Source organism: Entelurus aequoreus, linkage group LG10 (genome assembly GCF_033978785.1).
Source record: "Entelurus aequoreus isolate RoL-2023_Sb linkage group LG10, RoL_Eaeq_v1.1, whole genome shotgun sequence".
NCBI classification, from domain to species: Eukaryota; Metazoa; Chordata; class Actinopteri; order Syngnathiformes; family Syngnathidae; genus Entelurus; species Entelurus aequoreus.
Window position 1 is genome coordinate 47,612,994 of NC_084740.1, and position 26,011 is coordinate 47,639,004.

At 39.1% G+C, this 26,011-nt stretch overlaps 1 protein-coding gene across 3 annotated transcripts in view; it reads right to left on the reverse strand.

Moving 5' to 3' along the window:
* The window catches only part of LOC133658692 (zinc finger protein 271-like), a 43,749-nt gene extending 18,051 nt beyond the window's left edge, over positions 1-25,698 (reverse strand). For 2 of the 3 annotated variants that reach the window (XM_062061008.1, XM_062061006.1), the window contains exons 1-2: positions 25,361-25,698; positions 23,971-24,225 (exon numbers count right to left, since the gene is read on the reverse strand). In XM_062061008.1, coding sequence (XP_061916992.1) covers positions 23,971-24,225; positions 25,361-25,454 — 349 coding nt within the window. In that variant the 5' untranslated portion in view covers positions 25,455-25,698. The remainder of the gene's footprint in view (positions 1-23,970; positions 24,226-25,360) is intronic. The other variant, XM_062061007.1, reaches the window with a different exon arrangement.
* Positions 25,699-26,011: the final 313 nt, after the last annotated feature.

Consider the following 26,011-nt stretch of genomic DNA (forward strand, 5'->3'; position numbering starts at 1 on the left):
TTTGTATCCAGTCATTGGGGGAGCTAAGCATAATATTTGATTATTGTTTTTAATATTGTTTTTAATATTGTTGTACAGCACTTTGGAAACATTTTTGTTGTTTAAATGAGCTATATAAATAAAGTGGATTGGATTTGATTGACTACTTTGTATATTGAAAATAAATGTTTACTTTCACTTATTGTTGCATGTAAGTCAGAATCAGGAAGTGAAATTATAACTTTAATTAGATTTGATTACAGTGTAAAATGTATTTGGTGAGTGTGTGAGTTTTGTGTAAACATGTTGATACAGGTTTACATCTTCTTGGGGACTGGAACACAGATATGTCCTGAAAGGATGCACCCATTTTTAAAACCTTCACTAAGCTGTGCCACCAACATTGTCTCACTTAGCTCATTAAGCAAACTACCAAGGTGAGTGAGTCCTTTTAAACCTTCATAGACCTCGTTGTTACTTCTGACAAGTCTAAGATCTCCACAACTGGAACTACTGTATGCGGCTTAAGTGATGATTCCATGATTTTCTGTACCCATAAAAAACATAGAACTGAGGCTGAGGAGTTTTGGTGACGTCATCAAGCTGAATGGCAGCTTAGAGTAACATCTCCCTCGTGAGAAAAGTTATTTCACCCCGTTAGACCGTAAAATGCCAAATTTTTAGATAATCTCTGAACAAACAAAAGGGGCAAGAATGGGGAAAACCAGAGGAAATCGAGGAAATATTGTTGCAGAGCCTGTAAATGAGGAAAGCTCGGTGTCCACGAACAGCTCACCTGTAAAGCTACAAGATGGCGGTGCTAACACTAACCCTCGTTCAAAGGAGGCGGACGCCGAAGGTTTAGTCCAAGTTCTGGAGTAGATTCGGGACTTCCGAAACGACATAAAAGAACAGCTGAACGATATTAAATCCGAGCTCACCAACATTAAACAACAAATAACAGACACAGAGGAGCGAATTGAGAATGTGGAGGACCGGATTCAAAACGTGGAGTATGTGTTGAACAACATGATAAAAGTCATTCATCAGCAAGAAAACAAACTACTCGACTATGAAGGGAGATCCCGACGCGAGAACTTGAGGATATACAATGTTCCCGAAGGAGCCGTGCGACCGTCCATGCCAGAGTTTGTGGAAAAACTACTGCAGGACATGTTGGAGATCCCTGCAACTACGCAACTCGACATCGAAAGGGCACACCGTGCACTGGCGCCAAGACCCGCCAGAGACAGAGAAGACAAGCCGCGGTCAATAATAGTCAAATTCCTCCACTACAGGATGAAAGAAGAGGTCATGCGCAAAGCCTGGGAAAAGAAGAAGATTTTTCTGAATGGGAGACTAATATACTTTGACCAGGATTACCCCCAGGCAGTCCTGCAAAAGAGGAAAGAATATGCTGAAGCGAAGCGAGTGTTAAAGCAAAGAAATATCTGCTTCCAGACTCCGTACCCGGCCAAACTACGAGTGTTCTATGAGGACGGCACGCAGCTGTACCGGACAGCAAAGGAGGCGACAAGAGACATGAAGGACAGAGGACTGCCAGTCAGCGTGATTACGCCGAGGGAGAGCCTGCTGGATCAGCTGTCCCGCTCCGCCTGGGAGATCATGGGAGGAAGGAGCCGGGAGAGGACAGGTGAGGAGCCAGAGAAAAGCATCAAGGAGAGACTTCAAGTCTTCAGAAGATAATCATCGCCTTCTCCGGAGGACCTGTTGATTCTGACTGACTTCTTAAAGGCCTACTGAAACCCACTACTACCGACCACGCAGTCTGATAGTTTATGCCAATACGGCCGGGTTAACTTATAAAGTGCAATTTTAAATTTCCCGGGAAACTTCCGGCTGAAAACGTCTCGTTATGATGACGTTTGCGCGTGACGTCAAGGGTTGAAGCAGACATTTTGGAATAGCACGGTCGCCAGCTTAAGTCGTCTGTTTTCACCACATAATTCCACAGTATTCTGGACATCTGTGTTGGTGAATCTTTTGCAATTTGTTCAATTAACAAAGGAGACTGCAAAGAAGAAAGCTGTAGATGGGATCGGTGTATTAGCGGCTGGCTACAGCAACACAACCAGGAGGATTTTGAGTTGGATAGCAGACGCGCTACCGTGAGAACAGCTTTGGCTTCCAACCATTTGATCGCTTGCCCGTACGTGCGTGGCGCTATGTGCATGTCACGTACGTAACTTTGGGGAAATACAAACCCAGTTTCCACGAGTTGGGAAATTGTGTTTCTTGCCGACTCTGATGACGGCCGGGGTGTCGTCGAAAGCTACAACGCCGTCCGCCGCCCCGCCGCTGTCCTCACCTGTCTGGGTTGACTTCCTCCGTCTCTGGGCCGCCGACCGCACCGATCATCGTGGTGAAGTCCTTCGTCGCGCCGTCGATCGCTGGAACGCAGGTGAACACGGGTGTTGATGAGCAGATGAGGGCTGGCGTAGGTGGAGAGCTAATGTTTTAGCATAGCTCTGTCGAGGTCCCGTAGCTAAGTTAGCTTCAATGGTGTCGTTAGCAATAGCATTGCTAGGCTTCGCCAGGCTGGTCAGCATTAACCGTGTATTTACAGGTCCAGGGTTTAATAGTAATAATAGTATTGTTGATCTTCTGTCTATCCTTCCAGTCAGGGGCTTATTTCTTCTGTTTCTATCTGCAGTTAAGCACGATGCTATCACGTTTAGGGATGATGCTCGAAACCGGTTTTCCCGGTTGTTCGATAAGAAAATAACCGAGTCCTCGGACTCAAATCCCTTTTTGAGAACCGGTACCCGTTATCGAGACCACTATAGTAAAGAAAAAGAGTTGGTTCTTTATTCGAATCACTTGGAACGAATCCCGTCCTGACAAGGAATGCCCCGTGAGACATCACAAGAAATGACGTCACGTAGCTCAGTCATTTGTCACGGTGGGGTGCAGCGTGCTGCGGTTCGTTCCCGGGACGCAAAACTGACGGCTCCGGACGAAAGCGTGCAGGTAGGAGATGATTTATTTCTCATACATCATACACATTACAACAGACAGGAACGAAACAAAAGGAAAGCGTGCCGTTCGCACGAGAAGTTAAAGCAAAAACTTACTTAGCACAGGAACACTAGAGGCTAAGGTAACTTTAGCACAGGAATTATGAGCTCGAAAACCAGAATGCCAACGTAACTGTTGCAAATGCAAACAATGAAGCCACGACGAGTGACCGGAAAAGGCAGGATTAAATAGAGTCTCTGATGAGCAACAGGTGCGCGTACAAGGCAGGTGAAAATCATAAGTAACCATGGTGACTAAAACAAACCCCCGAAGTGCACAAAACAACTAAGGAAGTCCAAAATTAACAGAACATAACTAAACAAAACATGATCCGACCACATCATAATACATCACAGTTTCATATCATTTCACTTTACAGGTGTAGGAAGAAGTAAAGCTTATTTAATCCTACCCCTTTCCCACTTCGTACAAATATATACATCATTTACTGACCTTTTTATAATAAAATATCTGTGAATTAGTATATACAACAGTTTTGTAATATGTAATTAATTAATTCAGTCATTATTAATATACTGAAATGAAGAATATCTTATTTTCAATAAGGTTGAAAGTATTTCTCATAATTCTTCTTCTTTGTACTTTGTAAGCACTATTCATTTGAACAACCTCTTAAACTGGATCATATTAGTACAATGTTTAACTTCTTTACTTCATCCATTCCATCATTTAATTCAACATCATTTTAGCTGTTTGCAATTTTACTAAATCATCGAACTTTAATATTTTTGACTCAATAAATAAAGTGTTTGTATGTTCTCTATATCCAACACCATGTATCAGTCTAATTGATCTTTTTTGTAACACGGTTAACGAATGTAGCGCATATTTGTGGTTATTTCCCCACATTTCTGCACAATAACTCAGATATGGTAATACTATAGTAGCGAGCAGTAGAGAATGGGAAGTGATTTGTTAAACCAAATATTGTGTGTTTTTTTCCATATACAACAACCTATCTGGACTCGATAAGAGAATCGATAAGGAATCGGTTCGATAAGAGGATTCGATAATAGGCTCGAACTCGATAATTTCTTATCAAACATCATCCCTAATCACGTTAGCTCCGTAGCTAAAGTGCTTCGCCGATGTATTGTCGTGGAGATAAAAGTCACTGTGAATGTCCATTTCGCGTTCTCGACTCTCATTTTCAAGAGGATATAGCATCCGAGGTGGTTTAAAATACAAATCCGTGATCCACAATAGAAAAAGGAGAGAGTGTGGAATCCAATGAGCCCTTGTACCTAAGTTACGGTCAGAGCGAAAAAAGATACGTCCTGCACTGCACTCTAATCCTTCACTCTCACTTTCCTCATCCACAAATCTTTCATCCTGGCTCAAATTAATGGGGTAATCGTCGCTTTCTCGGTCCGAATCGCTCTCGCTGCTGGTGTAAACAATGTGCAGATGTGAGGAGCCTTTCAACCTGTGACGTCACGCTACTTCCAGTACAGGCAAGGCTTTTTTATCAGCGACCAAAAGTTGCGAACTTTATCGTCGATGTTCTCTACTAAATCCTTTCAGCAAAAATATGGCAATATCGCGAAATGATCAAGTATGACACATAGAATGGATCTGCTATCCCCGTTTAAATAAGACAATTTCATTTTAGTAGGCCTTTAAAGTTTTGGTAAGATGAACAGAACCAAAACAGATGACTTTAAATTCACTCCAAGACATTTGCGTTTATATAGTAACCCCAGCTAGATGAGAATATATACAAATGAGGGATGTATCTATGTAATGAACAGAGATTTTTTTTCTCTTTCTACCAAGTGCCATGATGGGGGCCCTCAGCCCATAATTGGGAGAGGATTTCCCCCACAGCTAGACATTTTATCTAGCCCAACTCAGGGTCATCTATTAGAGACCCCTGCCTTGGAACTACACTTTTCTTTTTGAAATTTCTTTAGTTATTTTGCTTTGTTTTATTTATGTTATTTCAGTTGTTTTCGTTATGGGAGTAGACTTGCTAGGTTTTATTTTGAATATTTTATTGGTACACTTACAAGTAAATACATATGGTTAGTGACAAAGTAAAATGTGTATCGTTGAATGTTAATGGGCTATTGAACCCAATTAAACACAATAAAATATTATCGAAGGTGAGGACAGAACAAGCCCACATAGTATGTTTACAGGAGACCCATTTGACTGACAAGGAGCATGTCAAACTAAAGAGAATGGGCTTCACTCATTTGTTTTTTCGTCATATAAATTAGGACATAGGAGAGGAGTTACAATCCTCATCTCAAAAAAGCGAAAAAAGTACTGGAATTTGGTGATAAGGAGGGTAGATTTATTTTAGTAAAGGGAAAGATAGATAGGAACCCAATCACCTTATTGAATGTCTATGCACCCCCTGGGAGTGATATTCATTTCTTCGAAAAAATCACCAATATTATGGTAACGGAAACCGAAGGTCTTTTGATTTGTGGTGGGGATTTAAATACATATTTACAGCCAAAATTGGACTCATCTAGTATAAAAATACATAACGTTAAACCCCTTTATAAGAAAATAGGAAGTAGGCTTAATTGACATATGGCGAGACTTTTTCCCAGACAGAAGGGATTATACTTATTTCTCTGCGCCACACTGTCTTTATACAAGAATAGATTATTTCTAACATTTGGAAAGGATAAAGATAAAATATGTACCTGTGAAATTGGGACGATAGATCTAAGTGACCATGCACCTATATACCTATCTATTGACTTTAATCTGAGGGCAAAAAATAATACATGGAAACTAAACTGAAGTCTGCTGAATGACTTATCCTTTAAGACACAAATTAAATCTGAAATTAGTCTCTTCTTGGAGTTCAATGACACAGGAGAGGTTTCGCCTCCCATATTATGGGACACCCTGAAGGCTGTTTTAAGAGGGAAAATTATAGCAATATCTTCATTTAAGAAAAAAAATGAGAATACAAAATCAAATTATTAAAAAAAAAAACTAAAATAATTAGAAAGAAAACACAAACTAGATTTGGCACAGGATACATTAAGGGAAATAAGAAATACTAGGAATTAAATTAACAGTTCGGCCACACAAGAAATTTAAAAAAATCTAATGTTTTTGAAACAGAGACACTATGAAAGTGGCTCTAAATCTATGAAAATTTTGGCCTGGAAACTAAAAAAAAAGATAGCAAAAAACACAATTCATAAAATCGGGGATCCAAGAACAAAAGAGATAAAAACTAAACCAAACGAAATTCAGGAAGCCTTCGAACATTTTTATAAAACATTATACTCTGAGGTCTCTAGTAGGAGGATAACCCAAATTGACAGCTTCTTGAACTCCCTGGATTTACCTATTTTCAGTGTTGGGTTAGTTACTGAAAACCAGTAACTAGTTACAGTTTCAGTACTGTTATTGCACTGGAGAATAATACAATGTGTTGATGAACTTGACATGCATTTGTATCTTCCTTTTTACATAATTAATGAAAAACAGTGCAACATAAAAAGGCATTTCTCCTTTCTTTAAACTTGGACCAATGACCATTAATAAAAAAACAAGTTAAAGTGCAACATAAGAAGGCACATCTGGAGTGATGCTGCTGTCTTCCACACTTGGAGTCATGGATTGTAGAATCCTTGTTTTCAGTGGCAGGATCATTGACACAGATGATGAAGTTTCAGATGTAACACTTTTGAGGGGTTTAAGCACCTGGAGGACCTCCTCTGCCACTCTCACATCATCATCAGACAGGGTGATGATGTCTTTGACATTTTTCTTCAGGGTCTCGCGGGTCAATGCAGAGAGTATGTAGCTGCCTGCTGCTCCAACATATCATAAGTGGAGTTCCACCTCGTTGGGACATCATGTATGAGCTTATGAGTAGGCAGCTTTAGCATTTCTTGCTTTGTCTTAAAGGCCTACTGAAATGAAATGTTTTTATTTAAACGGGAATAGCAGATCCATTCTATGTGTCATACTTGATCATTTTGCGATATTGCCATATTTTTGCTGAAAGGATTAGTATAGAACAACGTCGATAAAGTTCGCAACTTTTGGTCTCTGATAAAAAAAAACCTTGCCCATAGCCGGAAGTAGCGTGACGTTGTCAGTTGTTCACTCCCTCATATTTTCCTATTGTTTTCAACGCAGCTAGAGCTATTCGGACCATTACCCCATTAATTTGAGCGAGGATGAAAGATTTGTGGACGAGGAACGTTAGAGTGACGGACTAGAATGCAGTGAAATACATATTTTTTTTCGCTCTGACCGTAACTTAGGTACAAGCTGGCTCATTGGATTCCACACTCTCTCCTTTTTCTATTGTGGATCACGGATTTGTATTTTAAACCACCTCGGATACTATATCCTCTTGAAAATGAGAGTCGAGAACGCGAAATGGACATTCAGTGCCTTTATCTCCACGACAATACATCGGCGAAACGCTTTAGCTACGAGCTAACGTGATAGCATCGTGATATTTTAAATGTCACTTTATAAGTTAACCCGGCCGTATTGGCATGTGTTGCAATGTTAAGATTTCATCATTGATACATAAACTATCAGACTGCGTGGTCGGTAGTAGTGGCTTTCAGTAGGCCTTTAAGCACAAGAGCAGCTGTTGTGCTTGGGTGGAAGTAGGAAACCTCCTTCCTGATCCTCCCAAGGAGGCGCTCCATCCTATTGACTGAGATGTGATGCCAAATTCACTACATGCACTATCTGTGGTCCTAGTCCTGCCTCGTGCACTGCATTTATTTGATTTTTGGCATTATCACGTGTGACTGGGATATCTTTATCTTCCATTCCTCCACTGCTTGTGTCAGTACCTGCGCAAGGGGGCGTGTCTTCTACATACATCATTCATCACAGACTTCTGCTGTGATGAAGTGAGCGCTTATAGTTCCCCTGGACATCCACCCTTCTGTCATGAGCGCAACAGATGATAGTTCATCCACAACTTTTTTTTTCTCCTGCTCATAAAAATCTGGCACAATGTTATCGCTGAAGTGGGTGCGCGACGGGATGTCGTAACGTGGCTCAAGCACGTTCAGCATGTGTTTAAAACCCTCGTTTTGCACAACGGAGTCTGCACCTATGAACACACCGATTAAATGGCGCGGGGCGTTGAAGCTCCTCCGTTACTCCGCTCGCCATGACCACGCTGTGTGTGGACTGAACGTGCAAACACATTTTTTTTTGTTTCATATATCAAACCGCGGCTCACGTGTGTGCCGAACCGAAGACACACACCCCTCCTCCCCACACCCAGACACACACACACACACACACAAAACGCGCCTGTGACAGAGGAAGATTCAGAAGAATGACACCGCAGCGCTTCTGTTTCTAACTGATACTACATAAAAAATAACAAAGTAACGCAGTAACACATCATGTAGTAACGGTAACTGAGTTACTGAATATAAAAAATAACGCGTTAGATTACTAGTTACCGCCGAAACTAACGGCGTTACAGTAACGTGTTACAAAGTAACGCGTTAGTCCCAACACTGCCTATTTTAGATGAAAAACAAAACCAAAAAATATCTGCAGATATAACTGAAAATGAATTAAAAGTTGTAATTAGTAGGCTTAAATTAAACAAATCGCCAGGATCAGACAATTACACGGCTGAGTGGTATAAGGAATTTAAAAAAGAATGAATACCTGTTTTACTCCCCACACTGAATTGGGTCTTAAAAAAGGCACAAACGCCACTTAGTTGGAGGGAGGCAATTATCTCAGCTATACCAAAAGAAGGCAAGGATAGAATTGAATGTGGATCTTACAGGCCAATATCGGTTCTCAATGTAGATTATAAACTATTTACTTCCATTATGGCCAAACCATTAGAAGATTTCTTACCTATATTGATACATAATGATCAAACGGGTTTTATACATCAACGACAAACACAAGACAATATAAGAAAGACACTACATATTATGGATCATATACAAAGAAAAAACATCGAAGCAATTGTTATAAAGTGTGGATGCTGAAAAGGCCTTTGATTCGGTCAATTGGAATTTTATTTACAGAGTTTTATATAAATTTGGCTTTCAGGATACAATCATTAAAACTATACAGGCACTATATAACAATCCTACTGCTAGGATTAAAGTCAATGGATATTTATCAAACAGTTTTACCCTAGAAAAGGGCTCTAGACAGGGATGTGCATGGTCACCATTACTCTTTGCATTATATCTGGAGCCATTAGCTCAGTCTATTAGACACAATGAAGATATTAAGGGAATCATGATTAAAGGAAGAGAGTATAAATTGGCCTGCTATGCGGATGACATTTTGGTTTACCTCGGACACCCAACATACTCGCTCCCTAAATTAATGCAATCATTTGAACTGTATGGTCAACTATCAGGATATAAAATCAATATAGGTAAAACCCATCTACTCTCATATAATTATAACCCACCAGGGGAAATCAAAAGTAGTTACCCTCTGATATGGCAAACAGAGTCTTTTAAATACCTGGGCATTAATTTGCCAAAAGATCTAACAAAATTATCAGAATACAATTATCTACCCATATATAAAAAAATAAAAGATGAAATAGCAAGATGGAACTTAATTCCTTTTTTTAGCCTTAGTTCTAGAATTGATTCCATTAAAATGAATGTACTGGCAAGACTGCTGTATCTATTTCAAACCCTGCCAATAGAGATGAACCAAAACCAATTCAATGAATGGGACAAAATGATATCAAGGTATATATGGCAAAGTAAAAGTCCAAGAGTTTGTCTCAAAACTTTACAATTGGTCAAACAAAACGGAGGATGGGGTTTACCTTGCCTCCGATATTACTATTTTGCAGCGCAGATGAGAACAGTGATATGCTGGTGCAACCCGTCATACATTGCTCAATGGAAAATTATTGAAGAAGAAATGCCCTCCATCCCCATACAGGCAATCCTGGCGGATAGCAATTTACAAACCCACATATATAACGTTGATAACCCATGGGTGAAATGGACCCTTAAAGTGTGGAAAATTATTATAAAGGAATACAAACTCGAGAGTGATATTGCAGTTCTTAAATGGTGTGCCTATGACACACAGTTTACACCTAATAAATTAGACTCAAGATTTAAGGACTGGATATCTAAGGGTATAAAAGCGTTATGTAGTGTAATGAAAGATTAAAAAAATGCTTAGTTTTGAAACTATTAAAAGGACATATATTAGAAAACCAAGACTTCTATCGATATTTGCAGTTGCGGCATTTTGTTAATATGAAAGTGAAAAGTGTCACAAAGACGAGTATATGTTTGATTGAAGTGTTTACAAAAGCCTACAATTCACAAATTATTGATATAAGTGTTTCATGCTTGTATAAGGGTCTGTTGAATATGAAATCATATTCAACTTCATATATTAAAACAAAATGGGAGAAGGAAGGAGGGATAACTATATCTGAGGAAGAATGGACAATAATATGGAAATATCAATGGACTTGTACCAGCTCACCAAGTGGAGGGAGTTTGGCTGGAAAAGTTTGATCAGATTTTTTATTCCACCTTCTCAGAAGTGTCACTATGATAACAACTCCCCTGCTTGCTGGAGAAATTGTGGGAATTCAAATGCAAATCACTAGCATGTTTTGTGGGACTGCTCCACCATAAAGGACTATTGGAAAGAGATACACCAAGCTCTACAGGATATTTTCAACATGAAATACCCCTCGAAAGTAAAACTTTGTTTTTTGGACATGTACCTCAGGACTGGCTGAAGAAAGATAAACACTTCATGAATATCCTACTGGTGGCTTGTAAAAAGAGCATTACTAGGAAATGGATATCCCAGGAGAGTCCAACTTGGAAGCAATGGATGGAAACAACAATGGACATTTATAAAATGGAGAAGATAACTGCCTTTATTAATTATAAATTGGAGAAATTTACTTCATACTGGGAAAATTGGGTCAACTATGTCACGCCCCATAAACCTGACTTTAATTTTTCGAATTAGTGATTGTACGGCAAAAAAAAAAAAGGATTACTCCCTATATGTGTATATGTATGTACAGTATATATGTAAATATATATTTATATATATGTATGTGTGTGTGTATACAGTATATATATATATATATATATATATATATATATATATATATATATATATATATATATATATATACTGTATGTATCTGTTTATATTGTATTTTATTTCTGATTATTATTATTATTAATGTATTATTATAATTTTTTTTTTCTTCTTTGTTTATTTAATCGATGTATTTGTAGATATTACTTTGTTTTTTTCGTTGTTTCTTTCTTTTTTTTGGGGGGGGGGTGGTATGGGTGGGATATAAACAAAAATATTTTGACATTTAGGGCAGACAATAGATATATGATTTATGTGAATATGATGTAATGGATAGGAATGTCTGATGCTGGATGTCAATAAAAATAAAATGAAAAAATGAAAAAACTGTGGTACGTGTACCACTAGTGGTACGCAGGCATCACCTAGTGGTACGCCACTTATTATTTCATTATTTAAGTACAGTGTTTTATTTTCCTACATTCAAACAAAGTGTTACTGTTCAAACTGTGTGTAATGTTAGAGTAACTAAAAATATTAAATATAATTGTTAAATAACGTGTCTTCCTTGTTTTTAATGAATAATTAAGGCTATGCTACTGTATCTTAATACTGTTCATGATGGTGGTACTTGGAGATCCAAGTATTTTCTGAGGTGGTACTTGGTGAAAAAAGTTTGACAACTACTGACGTAGTGACATTGTAAACTACATTGGCAGACACCATTTTGTTATACCCAATACATTGCGCTTCCAACGAGATCCCGTTTTTTCCCCTGAGTTAGAAAGTTCCAGAAGTGTTCATCTCATTGTGGATCATGTGAATGTTTGAAGTGGAACTAAATGTGATCTCTGAAAGGGGTACACATTATTTACAAAGCAGGGCCCCCATCCACATATACAATACTAGTACATATCTGATGAAAAACAACATTATTTTGTTATTTTAATTATAAGTGTGCCAAATCACCTATATTTGAACATGATCTAATGGAAATGACTGCTGTCTGATAATCACATTAATAACACAATAACAATCATGTGTCTGACTACACCTATTAATCACAATTAATCTAACACGTCATGTTGATGTTCATGATGATATATAAAGTTAGTAAACATGTGAGAGTAAGAAGTAAACAAACAAACCATAAGGCTGAAACGACGCGTCGACGTAGTCGACGTCATCGGTTACGTAAATACGTCAACGCCGTTTTTGTGCGTCGACGCGTCGCATATTTACGTCACACTACCGTCATGGCGAAGCGCAAAGCAGACGATCAAAGAAGACGATGCGAGCGGTGCGAGCGAGGGGGGAAAAGCATGCCAAAAGTGGTCAAAAGTGTGGGAGTATTTCAATAAACGGCATAATAATGTTGTTGTATGCACACTGTGTCGAGCGGAAATGGCCTATCATAGCAGCACAACGGCTATGAACGAACATTTGAAAAGAAAACCATCAACTAGTCAATCGTCCGCGCGAGCATACGTTGTCATCATTACACAAAAACATGAATGTGTCATTTGTATCTGCTAGGGGTGTAACGGTACGTGTTTTGTATTGAACCGTTTCGGTACGGGGCTTTCGGTTCAGTACGGGGGTGTACCGAACGAGTTTCTAAGCTAAAGCTAAAGTCTTAACAAGCTGCTTTGCTCCGTCTGCCTCTGTCTCAGCACGCAGCATTGTCCCACCCACACAACCATCTGATTGGTACACACAAAGCATTGTCAGCCAATCAGCAGTGCGTATTCAGAGCGCATGTAGTCAGCGCTTCAGCGTGGAGCAGATAGGTGTTTAGCAGGTGAGCATCAGGCAGCGGACTCTCCCCAAATGATAATAAACACCTCCCAGTCAACTACTAGTAACATCACTATGAGCCCGTTGACCTTCTAGAAACTTAAACTGCAGCTCAGCTCACTTACAATCCTGGCTTGAGGTGAAGGCTAATTAGCTCTCAGTTCCAGCCACATAGACCCCTTTTGAGCGTCTATTTTCAGCTGCTGGGAATATTGTAAACATGAAAAGAACCAGAGCATGTACACATGCTAACCTTTTTTCATTACAACTGTTAGACACTCACTGGAATGAGTAGAATTGGTTATTGTGTACTGTGTTGGACTGGATGTTTATTTTGCACATTTTAAAAGCAATACTTAATGTTTACAGTGCTCCAGAATATTTAGATTGGCACTTTTTTGTATTGGATGTTTATATTTATTTTTGCAGATTTTAGCAAATAAGCAATACTTTCACTTTTGTTGAAATGTTTACACTGTTGTTACAGAATATTTCGTTTTGCACTTTTTTGTATTGGATGTTTATCTTTATTTTTGCACATTTTAAAGCAAAATAAGCAATACTTTTACTTTTGAAATGCTTATACTATTGCAGAATATTAAGATTTGCACTGGATGTTGACTTTTATATTTGCACATTAAAAAGCAAATGAGCTACTTTTAATTTTGTTAAATGTTAAAAGTTTTAAATGTTTACATTGTTACAGAATATTTAGTCATGTTGTTGTCAATGTTGACTGAGTGGCCATACTTCTTTTTTTTTGTAAATAAAAGCCATGCCTTTTGAAAAAACGGGCCTACATTTATTTTTTCATCTTCATTTTGAATAAAAAAATAATCGGTAAAAGGAAAAATAATCTATAGATTAATCGAAAAAATAATCTATAGATTAACAGATTAATCGAAAAAATAATCTATGGATTAATCGATAGAAAAATAATCGTTAGCTGCAGCCTTAGTGTAACACAACTTGAGGTTTCTTGAAAACAGCGTCCAGTAGTTGACGTAGTCTCTTGTTGTCTTCTTTTGTCCGAGAAAGTTCCTCTTTGTACTCTGCTATCGTTCTTTCACACATTTTCACACAATCACAACACTTTACACTCACACTTGATCTTAACTAAGCGATGTGTTGATCAAATCCGCGTCTCTTTGTTAGCAGCTAACAAGCTAAGCTAACGAGTGCGCTAAGCTAACTAGCACGCTAAACTAACTAGCACGCTAAACTAACTAGCGCGCTAAAACAAGTAGCAAGCTAAGCGGGCCTAATAATGTCCAAAGTTGAGTGAGACGAGTGGAGTTTATCCTGACACGGAGGATGAATAAAGTGTAGTTAGTAGCGAGGCTTAGAAGCGTGTGTGGAGTAAAGGAGGACTTTGCTGCAAAGCGCATATCCTCCACGCATGCGTCACTTAGGGGCGGGGCCAAAGAGTCATAGTGATGGGCAAGTCATTCTTCTTCCTCTTCTTTTGATTTTTTATGGACGTTGGCAAGCAACCTTGTGGTGTGCATTACCGCCACCTACTGTAATGGAGTGTGGACCGAGTTGGATCCCTACTCTATATTCTTTTATTTAACCCAGTGTTTTAAAAAAATGTGTGTATTGCTTTATAACCTGTGTGTTCTGAGTGCAATCCTAATATATCTTCTACTGCTAACCTAATATTCTCTTTCGCTGACTTATTACCCAGTATTTCCCTTTCTCCATTATATTTCCTACAATGTATTAAAACATGTTCTACATTTTCTATCTGTTGGCAAGAATCACACAGTCCTGTAGCATGTTTCCTATCAATTTCAATGAACTATTTAGATATGTATGTCCTAATCTCATTCTAGTAATAATGTCTTCTTCCTTCCTATTTCTATTGCCTCCTCTCATTACACCTACTCTCCTCTTGACTTTGTAATACTCTCTACCTTTTGTTCCTTTATTCCAATTATCCTGCCACTTTTTATTGTGTTCTATCTTAATTATGTTCTTCACTTCTTTTTTACTGTGCTTAATCTCCATGTTTACTTCTGTTTTAGTGGTTGCTTGTTTTGCGTACTTATCAGCTAATTCGTTCCCCTCAACTCCTACATGAGCAGGAACCCAAAGAAATGTTACCACACCTCCCGCTTCATTTATTCTATAGACTGCCTACATGGGCAAGTCATGAACGATACATTCTAAATGTATGTTTTCATGGTGTCTACACAAAAAAGCACGGCAACAAATGATCCAGCCATCCATTTATCTACTGCGTGTCCCTTTCGAGGTCGCGGGGGGTGCTGGAGCCTATCTCAGCTGCATTCGGGCGGAAGGCAGGGTACACCCTGGACAAGTCGCCGCCTCATCGCAGGGCCAACACAGATAGACAGACAAGTATATAAACTGTATTTGACTTTAAATCAGATAAATATCATTCAACAACAACACAATTTGCAGACTATAATTACTGCTTTGCTGGTTTGCTGCTTTTACTGGTGTAAAATTCTGCACCCGAGAGATCACAACCATTGCAGCCATGCGTCCAAAACGTAACATCATCTTGCAGGGACATAAGGACAAGCAAAAGTAAAGTGTCTGTTGTTTTACAATGTAATAATCTATTTAATAAGAAATGCTCAGAGAATACCTTTTTTTGAGTATTTATTGGAGGCCTCAAAAGACAAAGGCCGTCTGTTTACAGGAGAGTGTCACCTTTTATCTTAGCTCAGGAATGCATGGGGGAAGGAAGGCTTGGAGACAAGCGGGAAACTCTTAGTTAGGAAAAGTGTAGCTGCTGACAGAAGCACATTGTATATATGTTATATCATTTCATAGTCGGTTAGAGTAAATAAATACAATGTATAAATATAAGGTCATATTTACATATAGTGTGATTAAAAATGTGTTTCCTTTGGTTAATTCATGCAAGTATATGTTAACTTTATTTCTGTTACAAAACCCATGTCAATTGGAGGGGAACATATTTTTTGTTCCGGTTTGGTCACATTGTTGGGGGGACTATTAATATGTGACGGAATAAGGGAAGCAGCATGAGACAGCAAGCATTCGATGGAAGAGGTTAAAGGAGTCTCGGCTTGAAAATAAACTTTATTTCCTCAGAGTTTGCGAGGCCAATGAGGTATGATTATTTCTGATAATGTATGTGAAATCAATGTGTTTTATGTTATGTGATGTCAGACTAATTGTAAGTTCTGTTTTTCTTATTTATTAGTTCTGACGGCATTATTTTGGCACTATTTTGGCGTCGTTGTTAACGAGAAGAAGCTGAAATAAATGTGTGAGAAAAACGAACAACTTGAGCCTTGATTAAGACCTCGGAGGGAGTAACAAAAAGTAAACACACTCTAAGTGTCATGACGAGGATTATTACGACGCAGTTTACGGCATGGATTATTTTCCCGGCATGCAAACGAACTTGACTGGACATGGTGTGCAGGTAAAAACATGATTTAATCTTAACTACTTAAACTACTTAAAAAGCTACAAAAGGGTACAATCAAAAGGCGCTCACAGCGGAGGCACAACTTAACGCAGGGAACAAAACTAACACTAAGGCAGAACTATGGACATGAAACAAAAAAACACTTACTGTAACAAGAAACGAGCATGAAAAGAGCAGCATGAACTATGGCATGGACAGAGTAATCAGAGTAGCACATAGCAAGAACAGAGTATCATACAGAGTAATGTTGCCAGGCCGACTACCTGGCAACTACAGTCTTAAATAGTCTCTTCCTGATTAGTGACAGGTGTGTGAGTCCAAATGAGTCGTCATGGTGACAAAACAAACCAGGAAGCGCAAACAGGAACTAAAAGAGTCCAAAAACAACAGAACATAACCAAACAAAACATGACCACAGAACATGATGACAAGATGGCGGCGCCCTGATGGCAGCGGCTTGCAGACGCTCTTGGAAGTGTAGAGCAATTTGGCAAAAATACCCGTCAATTCTGTCAATTTCATGGCTGGCTCACAGCATGGACACTCCGTGGTCACATACGACCGACAGACAATTCTGGATGTGGATAGATCGGGCCCTTATAGACTGAAAGATGCATGTACGGTGGACCTCCTCGCTAGCATGGGAATACTTTGCGGGCTACATCGAGTGGCCTTTAAAGCAGCGGAGTGAAGTACCAGCGGGGACCGTCAATGGAGGAGACGTAAGCGGTGTGAGCGGAAGCAGAAGCGGGGATGCCGAGCGGGGCTAACAACAAAGCGAAAGGCTAATCCTCAAAGAAGCGCGAGTCCGGGTAAGGAGTCAGTTAAGCTAGAACTAGCCAGCGCCAGGCTGGATAATCCCTGCACACATAACAATTATCTTAGAATAATATACAACTCACATAATGTTTTTTCTGTTGTGACTGTGTCAGACGTAGACATGCATTCTACTGAGGTGGCAAACTATGATGCATTCAATTTATCGCAGCACCAAGCAAATAATCTGAAAATTCCCGTCATATGGTCGAAACTATTTAAAGAGCACAATGCATAATAAACGCAACATTATTAATATTGCTACTACGGAGAATTTCAACAAAAACTCGTCAAAACAGCCCACTACCTATAATACGGGCTTTTTAAACATAAGATCATTATCTTCCAAAACGTTATTAGTTAATGAGGTCATTAGAAACAACAATTTTGACGTTGTTGGTCTCGCCGAGACCTGGCTCAAACCAGACGATTTTTTTGCGCTAAATGAGGCATCCCCTCCTAACGATACGAATGCACATGTTGCCCGTCCTCTTAAAAGGGGAGGGGGTGTCGCACTAATATACAACAAAAACTTTAGCCTTACACCTAACCTAAATAATAAATATAACTCGTTTGAGGTGCTTACTATGAGGTTTGTCACACCGCTGCCTCTCCACCTGGCTGTTATCTACCACCCCCCAGCGCCCTATTCGGACTTTATCAGTGAATTCTCAGAGTTTGTTGCTGATCTAGTGACGCACGCCAACAATATAATCATAATGGGGGACTTTAATATCCATTTGAATACCGCATCGGATCCTCCGTGCGTGTTGCTCCAGACTATAATTGATAGCTGTGGTCTTACACAAATAATAAATGAACCCACGCATCGCAACGGTAATACGATAGATCTAGTGCTTGTCAGGGGTGTCACCACCTCTAAAGTTACGATACTCCCGTACACTAAAGTAATGTCCGATCATTACCTTATAAAATTTGAAGTTCTGACTCATTGTCAACAAACTAATAATGATAATAATAACTACTATAGCAGCCGCAACATTAATGCTGCCACAACAATGACTCTTGCTGACCTACTACCTTCGGTAATGGCACCATTCCCAAATTATGTGGGCTCTATTGATAACCTCACTAACAACTTTAACGACGCCCTGCGCGACACCATTGATAGTGTAGCACCGCTAAAGCTAAAAAGGGCCCCTAAAAGGCGTACCCCATGGTTTACAGAAAAAACTAAAGCCCATAAATTATCATGTAGAAAGCTGGAACGCAAATGGGGTGCGACTAAACTTGAGGTTTTCCATCAAGCATGGAGTGATAGTTTAAATACTTATAAACGCATGCTTACCTCAGCTAAAGCTAAATATTACTCAAATCTCATCCACCTCAACAAAAATGATCCTACATTTTTGTTTAGTACAGTAGCAGCGCTAACCCAACAAGGTACTCCTCCCAGTAGCTCCACCCACTCAGCAGATGACTTTATGAATTTCTTTAATAAGAAAATTGAAGTCATTAGAAAGGAGATTAAAGACAACGCATCCCAGCTACAACTGGGTTCTATTAACACAGATACGACTGTATATACGACGGATACCGCCCTCCAAAATAGTTTCTCTCTCTTTGATGAAATAACATTGGAGGAATTGTTAAAATGTGTAAATGGGACAAAACAAACAACATGTTTACTTGACCCAATTCCTGGGAAACTTATCAAGGAGCTTTTGGTATTATTAGGTCCATCAGTGTTAAATATTATAAACTTATCACTTTCCTCTGGCACTGTTCCCCTAGCATTCAAAAAAGCGGTTATTCATCCTCTACTCAAAAGACCTAACCTTGATCCTGATCTCTTGGTAAACTACCGGCCGGTGTCCCACCTTCCGTTTATCTCGAAAATCCTCGAAAAAATTGTTGAACAGCAGCTAAATGAACACTTAGCGTCTAACAATCTCTGTGAACCTTTTCAATCCGGTTTCAGGGCAAATCACTCTACGGAGACATCCATCCATCCATTTTCTACCGCTTATCCCTTATGGGGTTGCGGGGGGTGCTGGAGCCTATCTCAGCTACAATCGGGCGGAAGGCGGTGTACACCCTGGACAAGTCGCCACCTCGCAAAAATGACTAATGATCTATTGCTAACGATGGATTCTGATGCTTCATCTATGTTGCTGCTTCTTGATCTTAGCGCTGCTTTCGATACCGTCGATCATAATATTTTATTAGAGCGTATCAAAACGCGTATTGGGATGTCAGACTTAGCCTTGTCTTGGTTTAACTCTTATCTTACTGAAAGGATGCAGTGTGTCTCCCATAACAATGTGACCTCGGACTATGTCAAGGTAACGTGCAGAGTTCCCCAGGTTCTTGGCCCTGCACTCTGTAGTATTTACATGCTGCCGCTAGGTGACATCATACGCAAATACGGTGTTAGCTTTCACTGTTATGCTGATGACACCCAACTCTACATGCCCCTAAAGCTGACCAACACGCCGGATTGTAGTCAGCTGGAGGCGTGTCTTAATGAAATTAAACAATGGATAATAATAAAATAATAATGGATTAGATTTATATCGCGCTTTTCTATTGTTAGATACTCAAAGCGCTCACAGAGAAGTGGGAACCCATCATTCATTCACACCTAGTGGTGGTAAGCTACATTTGTAGCCACAGCTGCCCTGGGGTAGACTGACGGAAGCGAGGCTGCCAGTTTGCGCCTACGGCCCCTCCGACCACCACCTATCATTCATGTCCGCTAACTTTTTGCAACTCAACGCTAAGAAAACGGAAATGCTGATTATCGGTCCTGCTCAACACCGACATCTATTTAATAATTCCACCTTAACATTTGACAACCAAACAATTACACAAGGCGACTCGGTAAAGAATCTGGGTATTATTTTCGACCCAACTCTCTCGTTTGAGTCACACATTAAGAGTGTTACTAAAACAACTCTCTCGTTTGAGTCACACATTAAGAGTGTTACTAAAACAGCCTTCTTTCATCTCCGTAATATCGCTAAAATTCGTTCCATTTTGTCCACAAGCGACGCTGAGATCATTATTCATGCGTTCGTTACGTCTCGTCTCGATTACTGTAACGTATTATTTTGGGGCCTACCTATGTCTAGCATTAAAAGATTACAGTTGGTACAAAATGCGGCTGCTAGACTTTTGACAAAAACAAGAAAGTTTGATCATATTACGCCTATACTGGCTCACCTGCACTGGCTTCCTGTGCACCTAAGATGCGACTTTAAGGTTTTACTACTTACGTATAAAATACTACACGGTCTAGCTCCAGCCTATCTTGCTGATTGTATTGTACCATATGTCCCGACAAGAAATCTGCGTTCAAAGAACTCCGGATTATTAGTGATTCCCAGAGCCCAAAAAAAGTCTGCGGGCTATAGAGCGTTTTCTATTCGGGCTCCAATACTATGGAATGCCCTCCCGGTAAAAGTTAGAGATGCTACCTCAGTAGAAGCATTTAAGTCCCATCTTAAAACTCATTTGTATACTCTAGCCTTTAAATAGACCCCCTTTTTAGACCAGTTGATCTGCCGTTTCTTTTCTTTTCTTTTCTCCTCTGCTCCCCTCTCCCTTATGGAGGGGGAGTTGCACAGGTCCGGTGGCCACGGATGAAGTGCTGGTTGTCCAGAGTCGGGACCCGGGGTGGACCGCTAGCCTGTGCATCGGTTGGGGACATCTCTACGCTGTTGACCCGTCTCCGCTCGGGATAGTTTCCTGCTAGCCCCACTATGGACTGGACTTTCGCTGATGTGTTGGATCCGCTGTGGACTGGACTTTCACAATATTATGTCAGACCCACTCGACATCCATTGCTTTCGGTCTCCCCTAAGGGGGGGGGGGTTACCCACATATGCGGTCCTCTCCAAGGTTTCTCATAGTCATTCACATTGACGTCCCACTGGGGTGAGTTTTCCTTGCCCGTATGTGGGCTCTGTACCGAGGATGTCGTTGTGGCTTGTACAGCCCTTTGAGACACTTGTGATTTAGGGCTATATAAATAAACATTGATTGATTGATTGATTGATTGTGTGTTATACTCAGTGGTTAACTTACTCACCATTGTGTGTTACACTCAATGGTTAACTTACTCACCATTGTGTTATACTCGATGGTTAACTTACTCACCATTGTGTTATACTCAATGGTTAACTTATTCACCATTGTGTTATACTCAATGGTTAACTTACTCACCATTGGGTTATACTCAATGGTTATGTTGTGGAATTTTTGACCTTTTGAACTATATATCTTGTCTATTAAGAATGTCTGCTCATTTTCATTTCTCTTCTATTTTGTGCCATTGAATGGACAAAAATATGCGATGAGGTGGCGACTTGTCCAAGGTTTACCCCGCCTTCCGCCCGATTGTAGCTGAGATAGGCTCCAGCGCCCCCCGCGACCCCGAAGGGAATAAGCGGTAGAAAATGGATGGATGGATGGATGGATGAATGGACCAGTTGTGAGACAAAAGTGAATATGGAGTTATGCCAACCTGTCTACAGAATGTTTAGATTGTCCAAATATGACTAAGAGATACGAGGTTGTTTTGGAACAGACAAGCCAAGTGTTATATTCAATGGTTAACTTACTCACCATTGTGTGTTATACTCAATGGTTAACTTACTCACCATTGTGTGTCATACTCAATGGTTAACTGGACATCTTTATGTGCTTGACGCCTCAATCATTGGTATGTGTTCATCTACAAAACCTTTCTGGGCATCACCCCATTTTATCTGTATTGTATTTTTTACAAAGAAACAAGAAAGTCACAATCTTCGTTCAATGAATGTTCTGCAATTTGTCGTCCCCAAAGTAAGAACTGAACTGGGCAAGAAAGCATTTAGGTTTTCAGCAGCGAAGGCTTGGAATAACCTACAATCCAATATTCAACTTCAAACCCTTGTTACATTGAATGAGTTTAAAGCTTCTGTGAAAGGATTGCAGTCTACCTTGTCTGTATGCACATGTGTTATGTCAGCAAGTTTTAATGTAGTAAATGTCATGTTTTATGTGTTGTTTACTGTTTTTAATGTAACCTTGCTGCTGCCCTCTTGGCCAGGTCTCCCTTGGAAAAGAGATCTTTGATCTCAATGGGATTTTTACCTTGTTAAATAAAGAAAAAAGAAAACTGTAACATCTCAGAGCAGGGAAGTCTTTATCAACAGCTGTTTATTTGAAGTCTTAAAGAAGTCAACTATGTGTGCAGTGCAAGGTGAAATGCAGTTATGTCATCTTCTTGTCAATAACACACACATCACACTTTTGCGTGTGGTTGCTTCCTTATTTGTCATTATTCAAAGCTGATGTTATTGTGTAGCAGCGGCAGCTGAACTCAATGTGACAACGTGTCATAGTTACGTCAGTCAGCTGGAATTAAAAATACAAATAGTTGTGTCGTTAGTCCAGAATCTTCACGGTCCTCATGGACGACATAATTAGGAACCAGTACTAAAAAAAATGGTACTTGGTATGCATCCCTAATCTTCACCACTAAACCTTTGAAATATGCTGACATATGTGCTGCCAAAGATAAATAAACAGTAGCCATATTGAATGTTTGCCTTCATTTGACCACGTGAGGTAAGGAGGACGGCCTCTAGGTCACATGGTTACACCCCAGCAATTACATTGTTGATGATTGATGAGCATTCATTTTTAAATGGACGTGTTAAAAAGCAAGTATATCTCCATCTTTAGTCATAAATGTGGCCCCCGGATGAACATGTGTCACAAACATTGTATTAGATCAGGGGTCACCAACCTTTTTGAAACCAAGAGCTACTTCTTGGGTACTGATTAATGCGAAGGGCTACCAGTTTGATACACACTTAAATAAATTGCCAGAAATAGCCAATTTGCTCAATTTACCTTTAACGTTATTATTAATAATTAATGATATTTGTACTTAATTGAACGGTTTAAAAGAGGAGAAAACACGAAAAAAATTCAATTTCGACTCTTTAAAATTTAAAATTCAACTGAAAAAAAGAAGAGAAAAACTTAAAAAAAGAATTTATGGAACATCATTAGTAATTTTTCCTGATTAAGATTAATTTTAGAATTTTGATGACTTGTTTTAAATAGGTTAAAATCCAATCTACACTTTGTTAGAATATATAACAAATTGGACCAAGCTATATTTCTAACAAAGACAAATCATTATTTCTTCTAGAATTTCCAGAACAAAAATTTGAAAAGAAATTCAAAAGACTTTGAAATAAGATTTAAATTTGATTCTACAGATTTTCTAGATTTGACAGAATAATTTTTTTGAATTTTAATCATAATAAGTTTGAAGAAATATTTTACAAATATTCTTCGTTGAAAAAACAGAAGCTAAAATGAAGAATTAAATTAAAATGTATTTATTATTCTTTACAATAAAAAAAAAAAATTCTTTAACATTGTTTTAAATTGTCAGGAAAGAAGAGGAAGGAATGTAAAAGGTAAAAAGGTATATGTGTTTAAAAATCCTAAAATCATTTTTAAGGTTGTATTTTTTCTCTAAAATTGTCTTTCTGAAAGTTATAAGAAGCAAAGTAAAAAAAATAATGAATTTATTTAAACAAGTGAAGACCAAGTCTTTAAAATATTTTCTTGGATTTTCAAATTCTATTTGATTTTTGTCTCTCTTAGAATTAAAAATGTCGGGCAAAGCGAGACCAGCTTGCTAGTAAATAAATACAATTTAAAAAATAGAGGCAGCTCACTGGTAAGTGCTGCTATTTGAGCTGTTTTTAGGACAGGCCGGCGGGCTACTCATCTGGCCCTTACGGGCTACCTGGTGCCCGCGGGCACCACGTTGGTGACCCCTGTATTAGATGATATGTGGATGTTGTGCTTACTTGGACTGTGATGAAGCTGTGAGGACTCACATGCTTTGTCTTCATGCTCTTCAGTCTTCACAGAGACAACAGTCATGACATCATCCTCCTCCTGCCCTACAGGACACTCTCCCTCATCTTCCTCTTTAAAATAAGGGGGCTGTGGATCCTCCTCGTCCCCTTTAAAATGTGAGAGCTGTGGATCCTCTAAAGTGAAACTGTCCCCCTGCAGATGAGGGAGACATTCTTCTATGTGTCCAATCAGCTGATGGATGTCTACAGGACACAAACAAAACACATTTTAACTCCTACATGCTAAATATTAAATCGTACATGAAATATAGGGCTGTGGCTATTGAACATTTTATTAATCAAGTGTTCTACTGGAAATGTTTTCGATTAATCGAGTAACTGGATAAAACATAGTGTTGCTTGGTTAAAGACGAATTTAAGCGACTTTAAGACATTTCACTTAATAATGAACGGCCAATTGGTTTGAGATGGTATGAGATCAAGATGTCATCTTTAGATCAGGCTTTGTTTTTTCCACAATCACTGCCACATTAAAAAGTTAAAGTACCAATGATTGTCACACACACACTAGGTGTGGCCAGATTGTTCTCTGCATTTGACCCATCACCCTTGATCACCCCCTGCGAGGTGAGGGGAGCAGTGAGCAGCAGCGGTGGCTGCGCCCGGGAATCATTTTTACGGTGATTTAACCCCCAATTCCAACCCTTGATGCTGAGTGCCAAGCAGGGAGGTAATGGGTCCCATTTTTATAGTCTTTGGTACAACAATTACAAATTACAATATTGTTTTTAATATTGTTTTTAACATGGCTGTGCAGCACTTTGGAAACATTCTTGTTGTGTAAATGTGCTATATAAATAAAGTGGATTGAATTGGTATGACTCAGTCGGGGTTTAAACTCTCAACCTACCCATTTCAGGGCGGACACTCTAACCACTAGGCCACTGAGTAGGTGGATGTAGTAGGTGTTGTAGTAGGTTAATGGCTGCACCAATATGAAGGAAATAACAGGTCAGTATAGCTTCTACACACATAAATAACTTGTCAAACCTGCCAGCTAGCAGGCTAGGTTTACAGCGTCAGTTACCATGGTAACTGACTCTCACTTTGTCTTACCTCTCTTATTTACATACTCAGGAGTTTGCACTTAACCTGCTCTCTGGAATATTCCCCCGGTGACTGTGTGAGTTTTGTGTAAACATGTTGATACACATTGTTACAAACTGAGAGGAACATCAACCTCTCATAAATATTGTCTGGTTTTTATGAACAACATAGAACAATCAACAATTAATCTTCCTATAGACAATCTATTGAAGAATAGTGTTAATAATAAATATAAAGTTAGTAAAGATGTGAGAGGAAGAAGTAAACAAACCTGTTGTGTGTAACACAACTTGATGTTGTCGCTCCTTCTCCTCTTTTGTTGGACAAAGTTCCTCCTCGTACTCTGCTATGGTTCTTTCGCACATTTTCACACAATCACAACACTTTACACTCACACTTGATCTCTGCTTAGCGATGTGTTTTCATCACTTCTTTGTTAGCAGCTAACAAGCTAAGATAGCATCAAAGTGCACTCAGACTAATATACAAACAGTTATTAATTAATAGAGTGTAATAAAGGACATATATGTGTACATGGACGCACAGATTAAGAACACTGCACTAACGTCTTCACCGTCAGACGCCATCTTGCTTTATCCTCGCCGTGTTTGCTTCGCACGCAGTCTTGTCAGATCTCGCGAGAGAAACAAGTAACCAGCTCTTTTCCAGATCTCGCGAGAGAAATAAGTACAACCAGCTCCCACCCCCGGTAAAACTATCTAATTATATACTATTTACTTATTCTGAAAATAAAAGTCAACTTGTCCATTTCAAATTTTCAAAACAAAGACATACAATTTATTTTCGTAAACATATTCAAATATTTAACAACGTATTGAAACAACAGTGGCATAAGGAAAGAAAAAAAAGAAACAAAATAAATATTACACTCATGATATTATGTTTGTCTTTGATGCTAATC